A 10690-nucleotide genomic window follows, 5' to 3' on the forward strand; every position below is an offset into this window, starting at 1 on the left:
TACGACGTAAGCGCAGGACCCGTTCATTGACTCGTGGACAAGGGGGTGGATGGTGAGGTATTAAATAAGAAGTGTCCCCGAGTCACGTAATGCTTGATCGGTGATTTCTGAGGCCGGGAGCCGAGAGGCGATTTGGGTGACTTACGCTGCGCACAAAAAGTAGTGTGCACAAACAACGCGCACAGTATTTTTAAGGTAAAGATGAATTCCACTTCTGACCTCTTTGAGTCAAGTGCAAGAGAAGCTGTTCTCAGGGAGGAGGACAACTTCTCAACAACCCACCGAGACGGTGCTCTCGCGGGAGGGACTCAAACAGAAAGAAACTTATCATAATAAAAGCTTCGGCGAGATACAGCAACTGAAAGCGGACCTTGCCAACTGACGCATCTGCATCTGAGTTAACCTATCCTATCTAACAAGTGCCCTGACGGCAGCCCCCCCCCCTGACGGCAGGCCCCCCCCCACTACATTATGACTAAAGCGTAAGACATCATGTGGTCGTCTTTATAAACGACCCAACACGTTTCTTTTGAGAGGAATTCAGGCGGCCGCTACCTTCCATCATGCGGCACAGCGCTCGTCGTCGTGCTTGTTTTGTTGGGCACTCGAGGTTGCCGTGTGTGTGTCGACGAGTGTTGTTGCGGCCTGGGTCCAGCGGGGTGGGGAGTGTCCAGCGGGGTGGGTGGAAATTTATGGACTCAATTGCGACGAAATTCCGCGAGATCTTCCGACGGGGGTTGTGCGAGTATGCGGTGGAGAAAGGACGGTTGCCGGCTGGGACGGACGTGGAGGGGACGTCGGTGGAGGTAGTGCAGGCTGCGTTAGAGGGGGAGGAGTACTTGGGGAAAGGTGCGGTGGATGCACCGTTGTATATTTCGTGTGTTGTTGTTGATGCCCTAGAACAAGCGAACGAGGACCGGTTGTGGATTCGGCAGAAGGGGTACGAGATTTACCAGAACCTGAAGAGAGACCACTCCGTGCGCCACCGTGTCCGTATTATTTCTGGGGACTTGTCGGTGGCGGCATTGGTCTCGATGGATGCCAAGGAACTTGCCCCCGAAAGCGTGAAACGGCGTCGTCGTGAAGAAGAACAAAAGTACCTCAAGGAACAAGTTATTCTCACCGACGCCTCCCCCGGTACCCTCAAGAAAACACACCGCGGACTCGAGGCTATGCACGAGACACCCCTAGACACTCCTCAAGGCAGCCTTAGCCCCCGCCTCGAGGCGGTCCAAGACACCAAAGCATACACTGAAACAAACACCACCTTCGGGAACGCCTCCTTTTCTGTGAAACTGCACTGGGACACTCGCCAACTCGGAGACTGCCCCGGTGCCACAGAACTGTTAGATAACTGGAACAACTCCGCCTGGACAGAACTACACTCCTTCGCCGACCTCAAGCTCCCTCACCTGCCACCAAACCCCTACCCTTGCACGCGGGAACAGGTCACGACTCGCCTACAACGACGCTACCTCTGGATCAAACAACGACACCCGGAACTTCCGCAACTCTACGACGAAACAGCCAACATACTTGCTTCCCAAGCCACGTAGCTGCATCGACAAGCCTCCACCACAGGCTAGTCTACCAACGGCCTAACGGCCGTCAAAAGACCGCTAAAGACCGCTAAGGTCGTCTTAATCAAATCTGGCGAAAGGGCCTAGTTCAAGTAAAAAAGTCTCTCCGCGCGCGCGCGTGTTTGTCAGCGCGCGTGTTTGTCATCGAAGGCCAAGTCCTCGGTCTGACAGCCGCGTTCGCAGAGTTGCAGACAGGACTCTTCAGTTTGCATGCCGCGCTCTTCGGGTGCGCAGGGTCTTGTTTGCGTATGGGCTTCGAATTTGATGGACCGAAGACGGAAGCGATCCTTGGGCGTAGAGTACGCAGTGGAGGCGGTGGAGAGGCCGGGGCTGTCATTGGGCCGCGGGGCGAGCGGGCGTTTGACGTAGTCTGCGCGCCCCGCTCCAAAGTCGAGCGTCGGCAACACCGCGCAGGATGCACGCCGCCCACTCCCGGAAAATTCCGGCCGTGGCACGAACGAACGCTGCACCGTCGCGGACTCCGTCAGCCGCGGCACCGATTCGGCGAACCTCGCCTCGCTTTCATACACTGGCATTCGCGGAGGAGCACGGGCCTCGTAGGAAGGTGTCCTGTCCAGCATCTGCCGCTCAAGCACTGGTCGCTCCATCGACTTTTCTTGCGCCGGTCTCTCCATCATCTGCCGGGAGTCGTACCTGGCTGCCGGGTCGTACCGAATCCCGGCTTCATGTCTCACTTCATACCTCCCGGGGTCGTGCCTCCCGGGGTCGTGCCTCCCGGGGTCGTGCCTCCCAGAGTCGTGCCTCCCAGAGTCGTGTCTTCCGAAATCATACTTTCCCGAGTCGTATCTCCCGGATTCGTGCCTTCCGGAGTCGCACCGACTGGGGTCATGTCTTGGCGGGTCATATCGGGGGGCTTCCTGTCTGCTGAGGTCGTAAGACTGTCTGTAGGCGGGACGCATGCCTGAGTCCCCCAGCCGCAAGTCGACCGAGACTCGTTGTCCGCCAAAAGGGAATCGTTGCGACGATCGGCAGTCCGTGCTGGGCACTTCGCCTTCTGCGCTGCGTCCTATGCCACCGCGTCCGTCGCCCAAGCTGCGGTCCGACAGCTGCAGCGGTCCCGAGGAGGAGAAGTCTTCGCTGTCAGGCAGCTCTTTGAGGCCGTTGCCGTTACTGGAATTGTAGCTAGTGTCGTAGTGTGAATTGTCCAGGTGTGAATTGTCCAAGCGTGAATGATTCTCATTGTCCAAGCGTGAATGATTCTCATTGTCCAAGTGGGAATGATCGTCCAAGTGGGAATGATCGTCCAAGTGGTAATGATCGTCCAAGTGGGAATGATCGTCCAAGTTGTCGTACCGTATGTTGTCACACCGCATGTTGTCGTACCGCATGTTGTCGTACCGCATGTTGTCGTGCCGCATGTTGTCGTGCCGCATGTTGTCGTACTGCATGTTGTCATAGGTACCTTTGGCCGTGAAGCTGCCGCTGGCCGACGGGGCAAAGTATATGGATTCATCCTCTTGGCCCTCTATCAGCTTTTTCCGCTGCTCCAATAACTCTTTCAACTGATTCACGGCCTCGTTTTGCTCGCTAGTTAATCTCACTTCCACGTCAGCCATAGAATGTCTCCTCCGGCCGGAAGCCGTGGCATCGAACAGCGTTTTGATACCGGCCAAGGTGAACAGTGAATCGCGCCGGCGCGACGAAGGCTTCCTGTTTGGGGAATGTACACTCATTCGTCCCGCATTAAAAATTCGCAACCTAAGTTTAACACCCGAGCTGTGACCCGAGCTGTAACCCGAGCTGTGACCCGGGCTGGCAGATCTGCGGGTCGCAGATCTGCAGGTCGCAGATCTGCGGATCGTAGACCGTCACAGACTCTGATCTAGGGCGTGTTTCCCACGCCCCGCTTTGCGTCCCGCATGCTACGCCCATCATTGCCTGCGAAGCTAGCTAGGCGCGAAGATAGTTTTCCCGAACCTAGGCGCTACGCGCGAAGACGACGGGTGCGTCCTTACTTGAGGTCTCCTGCATGTGAGCGTGCCCCATTGCCCCAATAGGCGTTCCGTTTTTCCCTAGCTACACATCGCCCGCCAGTGAGCTGACGGACTTTGAGGCTCTCTCGGTTCGCGCTCGACCTGTCGCGCTCGACGTGTCGCGCTCGACCTGTCGCGCTCGACCTGTCGCGCTCGACGAACATTCCGACACCGCGAACATTCCCCGAAAGATCCAATACTCGTAGGCGTCAGTAGTCAACGCCTTTCCCAGTGGTTCATGTATGCCCTTCGCGAAACGAGGACTCCGGTGACGGAAAACTCGCGCGAGATGTGCGCTGGCACTGCTGTTTCAGCGGGCCACTTGGTGACATCTCGGGTGCCACCAGGTAGCACACGTGGCGTGGTCGATGCCAACATCGGTGACACCCTAGCGTGCCAGGTCGACACCTTGGATTGGAGTACCGCGTCATGGGTCTCGAGTTGACCCCTGACTTAAGCCTCTCGGTGGCTTATCTTGGCATAGGAGGAAGAGTGCTTGTTTTGCTCGCAGAGTCTGCCTGTCAGTTCAGCGGAAGGTAGTCTGTCTGCTTGCCGGACGGTAAGGCACGTTGTGGGGTTACCTGAAGGGCAGGCCGGAGGAGCCAAAGGACTCGTCCGTTTGGCATCCCCGTTGGCTGCGTTCGAAGGCGGTGAGGTCCGTCTGCATCCCGCGGGTTTGACGGACAGGCGCTGCGGCCTGAGTGCCCACTTCAGCCTTGGTCGTGGCGCGAGTCCAACGTGTGCGCGGAGGCGACTCAATCGGCGGTCTCCGGTCATTAGAGCGCGTCGAACGCCGACGTAACAGGTAAGGAAAGCTATCTTCTTCCGGAAGCGAGCCCAGCGCCAGTAGCGTCGCACACGACGCTCGCCGACCCTCTCCCGGACTAACCGTCGCCTCCGTCGACCACGTTGGCCGCGGCACAAACTCCCCACCGCGCCTCTTACTCGGAGGACTTGGATTCAACGGCGGCAACTCCGTCCGTGCATACTGCCCACTCGGCGACGCATGGTAATCCTGCCTTGACCAACTTGGTCCCACCGCAGGACTTGGTCCCGCCACAGGACTTGGTCCCGCCACAGGACTTGGTCCCGCTACAGGACTTGGTCCCGCTACAGGACTTGGTCCCGCTACAGGACTTGGTCCCGCTACAGGACTTGGTCCCGCTACAGGACTTGGTCCCGCTACAGGACTTGGTCCCGCTACAGGACTTGGTCCCACCACAGGACTTGGTCCCACCACAGGACTTGGTCCCACCACAGGACTTGGTCCCACCACAGGATTCTGCAACCGTCCCGAGTCCTGTCGGATCAGCAGTTCCGCTCGGGTCAATTCCGGGCCCCCGGACTCCGGGCGGCCGGGCAATGCTGACCGCGTTCGGGTAGGCGGGTCTCGCGTCTCAAGAATTGGCCCGCGCATGAACGAGGGCGCCGGCAGCGCTACGAAGCTGCCGCCGCTGTCCGTCGTCGTGGTGGGTGCGTCTTGCGATTGCCCCTCGCCGAGCAACCGTCTTCCTTCGTCAAACAGTTCCTCCAAATGGGGTAGGTCCCGGCCGACGGTGTCCCGGTCCCGGTCCCAACCGACAGGGTCGTCATGTGCTGGACTGGGCTTGGTAACTTGTAGCTGCGGTGTTGGGGTGGCGGAGTTCTGGTGAGGTAAAGCAGAGGAGCGGCGGGTCATGCCGTTCTGGCGGCGGTCAGAGCGGCCGAAGTGTTTAAGAGTCTCGACACTCCGGAGCAGGACGTGCGGTCGAGTTTCGGATTCGCCCTCGGCGGCTGCTGAATGGCGACGAGTACTGGTCGAGTTGCGTCGGTCCAGCGTGCCCGATTCGAGCAGGTTCCGCAGTCCCGTGAACGAGAACACCGAGCCCTTCCGCTTCGCTGAGGCCGTTGTGGACGGCGTTTGCTGTTGCGGTTTCTCCAGGTGGTGTTTGTCCAGGCGGAGCTGCTGCTTGTCCAGGCGGAGCTGGTTCTCCAGGTGGTGGTGCTTGTCCCGGTGATGTTGCTGATTCTCCAGATGGTGCTGGTTGTCCAGTTCCAGCAATACGGAGTCCCCTGCCATGGAAAGTTTATGGATTGGAGAGTCGTCGGTATCGGTCCAGGACGCCGGCGGGGGTTGGTTCTAGGTCGAGTTTTCGGTGCACCAGGGTTCGAGTAAAAAAGGGAGCAGTCGGTTGGGCGGGAAGACCGGACCGGTTTGTGTTTAGAGCGGAATTTCAATGTGGCGTGCTTCAGGGAAGACCTTGCTGAGAGGGCCGTGTGTGGGTACACGCTTGGCAATGACTCCGTCAGAGAAGACCTTGCCTTCGGCCTGAAGGGCGGCGTACTCATCGCGAGTGAACTCGGTGAAGCCCCACTTGTCGCTCTTGACGACACGTTGACGACCGGGGAACTTATACTTGGCTCTGGTGAGGGCAATAACGGCGTGGTTAACACGTTCATCGCGGCAACGGATGGACATGAGGGTTTGCCCAATGTGCACGCGTGCTACAAGACCGTTAGGTTTGCCGTAGGCACCTCTCATGCCGGTCTGCAGCCTATCTGCACCGGCACAGGAAAGCATCTTATTGATACGCAACACATGATACGGATGTGCGCGCACACGCAAGTGGAAGGCCTCCCGACCACAGAACTTAATCATGTACCTGTTAGCAGACACACGTGCCGCCTCCAGCGCCTCAGAAGAAATCTGCTCATGCTCGTCCGATATCAGATGTACAACCGCAGGAAACTCATCTACGTCTGCCTTCTTCCGCCCCGCATCGTACATCTTGATTTTGGGGTCGGGCACGCCACGGCAGAAACGAGACTTCGGGTACGGCTTGTTCTTGCAGTACCTGTAGCAGCGAGCCGGACGTCTTCCCATCTTCCTGAAACACCCGTCCTTTTTCACCGTGAAAAAAAATTAAAAACGTTTTGTCTTCCTACAGCACCATGCGCTTACACCACCCTGTGCTTACGGCACCCTGCTGTCACCCACTCTGATGATGCTGCCATCACAGGCATCGTTGTACGAAACAACATCGAGGAGCCGCTACAGGCCAGAAGCACACACGTTTGCCAGATGCGTTGCTGCCTTTTGGCAAGTGCACCGAAACAAACTGCGGGTTAGGGGGGCCGTGACCGATTCCTGAGACTAAGGGAGAGGGGAGTAAAATGACTTGCCCTGGACGAGCTGCCGGAGACAGCTTTTTTTTATCATAAAGTGAGAGCGGCAGAATGGCGAACGTAAGACAAGGGTCAGGTAGCGGAGCACTGTGGGTTCTGGGTGGGAGCATGGGGGCAAGGGGGATTACCGGCAGTAATCTAGGCCCCCTGCGGTCATTAGCCGGGTTACGTTCGGTGGTGGTGCTTGCGTGTTGAGTGCATTTAATGCACTTCGCATGAGTTAATGTATCTGTCTGTGTGTTGTATCTGTTTGTTACGAGTGTTGTTTGTTTACAGGTCGTGCCGAATATTTTGCAGCAGGGCGGACAGGAGGACCGTGGTGAGAATGCGCGTATGCAATGTTATATAGGAGCTATAGCGATTGGTGATATGATGAAATCGACGTTGGGTCCGCGTGGGATGGACAAGATATTGATGCCCATGGGTGGTGAGGGTGGGTTTGTTCAGAAGCAGGCGGTAACGAATGACGGTGCTACTATATTGAATTCGATATGGATAGACAATCCTGCGGCTCGTATTTTGGTAGATGTATCGAAACGTCAGGATCAAGAGTGTGGGGATGGTACGACAGGTGTTGTAGTGTTAGCTGCAGAGTTGTTACGTGTTGCAGAGAAGTTAGTTGACCGTCGTGTGCATCCACAGACGATTATATCTGGATTCCTAATGGCTTTGGAAACGGCTAAGGAGTGTTTGGTGGGTGTTAGTTTTCAGAGCACAGATGACGCGCAATTGAGGGAGAACTTGATGCGTATTGCTAAGACGACATTGAGCAGCAAGATATTGAGTCATGACAAGGAACATTTTGCGGGACTCGCTGTGGAGGCGGTAATGCGGCTTAAGAACAAGAACAACTTGTCGCTCATCCAAATTCTCAAAAAAAAAGGTGGCATATGCAGTGAAAGCCGATTAGATGAGGGGTTTATCCTGGAGAAAAGATTCAGTACCGGTCATCGTAAACGCATTGAGGACGCAAAAATCATGGTCGCAAACACGCCTATGGACACGGACAAAATTAAGATTCTTGGCGCTAAAGTGAATGCTGAAGATTTTGATACAGTAGCAAATATTGAACAGGCCGAGAAAGAAAAGATGAAGCGAAAGGTGGAGAAGATCGCCGCACATGGTTGCAACGTGTTCATTAATCGTCAGTTAATTTATAACTATCCCGAACAATTATTGAAGGAACGTGGTGTGTCAGCTATCGAACACTCCGACTTTGACGGTATGGAGAGACTGGCCGCAGCGCTAGGTGCTGAAATTGTATCCACATTCGACTCGCCCGAGATGGTCAAGTTAGGCACTTGCCGTCTGGTTGAGGAAGTGCTCATAGGAGAAGAAAAGGCCGTACGTTTCTCCGGCTGTGAACAACCGGAGGCATGCACGATCATACTACGCGGTGCTAACGAACATGTGCTGGATGAGGCCGAACGTTCACTTCATGATGCTCTCGCCGTGGTAGCACAGACCTGCCAACAACCACTTGTCGTCTGTGGTGGTGGCGCCGCCGAAATGGCCATGGCCGGCGCTGTGGAAAAACGCGCACAAACCGTCGAGGGCAAGGCTGCACTCGCCATGCAGGGCTTCGCTGACGCATTACGCGCCATCCCAACCGTCCTCCTCGATAACGGCGGCTTCGACAGCGCAGAAATCGTCGCCAAACTACGCTCCTGCCACGCATTCGACAGCCACTTCGGCGTAGACATCGCTGCTGGTGACGTCGGCAATATGCGCGAACTAGGCGTCTACGAATCCTACAAAGCAAAACACGCGCAACTCTGTGCTGCCGTCGAAGCAGCCGTACAAATCATCCGAGTAGATAACGTCATCCGCTGCGCTCCCAGGCAACGACAAGAAGAATAAAAACCTTTTTAACCGGCCACAGTTGCCCAGCACACGCGTTTCCGCTGCGCACGCGTTTCCGCTGCGCACGCGTTTCCGCTGCGCACGCGTTTCCGCTGTGTACGCGCACAAATTGACTGCATAGTCAGCGCCGCCATACCACACACAGAACATGGGTGGGTGTGTTCTGTGCCTCCCTCACACAATGTGCAGCGACCGACACAGCATGTGCAGCGCATTGCCTGTGCGTGGCACAGCACAGTGTTACGCGGCCGGCTTGTATTTCTGCTGCTGGCTGCTTGGGTGGTGGGTGGTCTTGGGTGGTGGTCTTGAGTGATGGTCTTGAGTGGTGGTCTTGAGTGGTGGTCTTGAGTGGTGGTCTTGAGTGGTGGTCTTGAGTGGTGGTCTTGAGTAAGTTGTCGGTCTTCAGGTAGTTTGGTCAGTCGTCGGCGGGTGTTGCGAGTAGGTTGTCGAAGAACTTGCTAACGTCGTTCCAGACTTCATCTACGGGTCGGTTGGCGTCTACGTTGAAGCATTTGCCTTCTTCTGTGAAGTGTTGGAGGATGGCCTGTGTTTCATTTTGGAACGTTTGGAAGCGTTTTCGGAGTGAGACGATATTGTCGTCGATACGTCCCGAAGTTTCGCCTCTTTTCAGGAGGCGTTCCTCCATGACGCTTTCAGGGCACTCGAGGTTAAGGCAGAAGGCCGTCTGGACGTCACCGGCACATGCGGCATACCAGCCGTCGAGATTGTTTCGATTACGCGGGAAACCGTCAACCAAAAAGCGACCATTATCCCAACCAAGTACGCGCATCTTCATACGCAGTAGCTCGCACGTAATCTCCACCGGGACGATCATACCTTCACGGATATACTTCTCAATCAGCGCACCGTACTCACTCCCTTCGCGAGCACGCTCCTCACGTAAACAGTCTCCAGCGGATATATGATGAAAGCCGTAACGCTTCGCCACCAAACCACACTGCGTCCCCTTACCCGCTCCCGGACCACCAAGCACAAACACTACCACCGGACGTGTATCCTTAGCCATTTCAAAATAATTACCACCAACTTGCCGCACGACCATTACAGTTTTCCGCACACCAGGACCCAAACTCACCCCTGTGCCGGCGGCTAAATGCGCCGTGCGCTGATCACCCGCCGCACACTCGTGTCGCGGCACACCCGTTCGTATACACCAAAAAATCCACACCGACTATTTAACCTCAAGTCTGCCGACCGGTCGCGGCTATTTAACCAGTGCCGCCTGCTCAACCAGTGCCGCCTGGTCAACCACTTCGCCCTTAACACTTGCCGTCACCGCCAACGACACACACACAGCAACCTGGCCGGCACCGGTACGAGTGAACCACCACTTCCGTCTTGCACGGCGCCCCGCAATGGGCTGTATTCTTGCCGCACCCACCGCAGCTCGGGCCGCAACGGCCCGCACTGCACGCGCGTGTGCTGCCGTACGCGTGTGCCGCGCTGCACGCGTGTGTCACGTACGCCGCGCGCCCAGCACCGCACCCGCGTCCAGGACCACGCGCGTCTGTCGCACCGCACGCGTGTTTAGGGGGACCACACGTGCCTACGTCTGTCCCATGCGCCCCGTGTCCGGGATTGCACGCATGTGCAGGACCGCCGTTGACGGGACGCACACAGCGCGGTGGCGTCTTTCCACGGCGACGACAGTGAGCGCCATTGCAGCCGCAACGGGCACCTGGACACTCCCGTGCGAGGCAGCGTCTCTCGCCACTCTGCGGCGAAGAAGCAGCGCAGGGTACGGACGCAGCGCCCCGTGCGCAGCGGCCGCACGGTGCTAGGTCACCCCGACGCGCGAGATCAACGCACGAGCACCGCGCCTTTGTGGCATTTGCGGCCACTCCCGGACAGGGTGCATTTGCGGCCACTCCCGGACAGGGTGCATTTCCGGCATTTGGGCTCCCGTCGATCGTGGTCGATTCTTGTCGCGACGGTTCTGCACTGGTCGGCCAAGATCGCAGGCTCGCGCTCTCAGACCCGCCGCGCGGCCTCCACGTCATGCCCGGCCCGGGCGCCGCCGCCGCCGTCTCTGCAGAAACGCCGTGCACCGGGCACGGGGAGTTTGTG

The 10690-nt window shown here is 57.2% G+C and overlaps 6 protein-coding genes across 6 annotated transcripts; 2 read left to right on the forward strand and 4 right to left on the reverse strand.

Annotated features, from left to right (window-relative positions):
- Nucleotides 1-692: 692 nt before the first annotated feature.
- Nucleotides 693-1556, forward strand: GNI_149310 (transcription factor S-II, central domain protein; the record flags this gene model as incomplete). Its single annotated transcript, XM_011134418.1, has 1 exon — nt 693-1556. The coding sequence occupies one exon, from the start codon at nt 693-695 to the stop codon at nt 1554-1556; it is 864 nt and encodes a 287-aa protein (XP_011132720.1).
- Nucleotides 1557-1705: 149 nt separating this feature from the next.
- GNI_149320 (hypothetical protein) lies at nt 1706-3157 on the reverse strand (the record flags this gene model as incomplete). Its single annotated transcript, XM_011134419.1, has 1 exon — nt 1706-3157. The coding sequence occupies one exon, from the start codon at nt 3155-3157 to the stop codon at nt 1706-1708; it is 1452 nt and encodes a 483-aa protein (XP_011132721.1).
- A 994-nt stretch (nt 3158-4151) lies between these two features.
- Nucleotides 4152-5633, reverse strand: GNI_149330 (hypothetical protein; the record flags this gene model as incomplete). Its single annotated transcript, XM_011134420.1, has 1 exon — nt 4152-5633. One exon carries the CDS (start codon nt 5631-5633, stop codon nt 4152-4154), a length of 1482 nt encoding a protein of 493 aa, XP_011132722.1.
- A 141-nt stretch (nt 5634-5774) lies between these two features.
- Nucleotides 5775-6437, reverse strand: GNI_149340 (putative 60S ribosomal protein L10; the record flags this gene model as incomplete). The annotated part of the gene is made up of 1 exon (XM_011134421.1): nt 5775-6437. The coding sequence occupies one exon, from the start codon at nt 6435-6437 to the stop codon at nt 5775-5777; it is 663 nt and encodes a 220-aa protein (XP_011132723.1).
- A 410-nt stretch (nt 6438-6847) lies between these two features.
- GNI_149350 (T-complex 1 subunit beta) lies at nt 6848-8599 on the forward strand (the record flags this gene model as incomplete). The annotated part of the gene is made up of 2 exons (XM_011134422.1): nt 6848-6872; nt 6960-8599. 2 exons carry the CDS (start codon nt 6848-6850, stop codon nt 8597-8599), a joined length of 1665 nt encoding a protein of 554 aa, XP_011132724.1.
- Nucleotides 8600-9017: 418 nt separating this feature from the next.
- On the reverse strand, nt 9018-9665 carry GNI_149360 (UMP-CMP kinase; the record flags this gene model as incomplete). The annotated part of the gene is made up of 1 exon (XM_011134423.1): nt 9018-9665. The coding sequence occupies one exon, from the start codon at nt 9663-9665 to the stop codon at nt 9018-9020; it is 648 nt and encodes a 215-aa protein (XP_011132725.1).
- Nucleotides 9666-10690: the final 1025 nt, after the last annotated feature.

This window comes from Gregarina niphandrodes (genome assembly GCF_000223845.1).
Source record: "Gregarina niphandrodes unplaced genomic scaffold scaffold00042, whole genome shotgun sequence".
In the NCBI taxonomy this organism is placed as follows: domain Eukaryota; phylum Apicomplexa; class Conoidasida; order Eugregarinorida; family Gregarinidae; genus Gregarina; species Gregarina niphandrodes.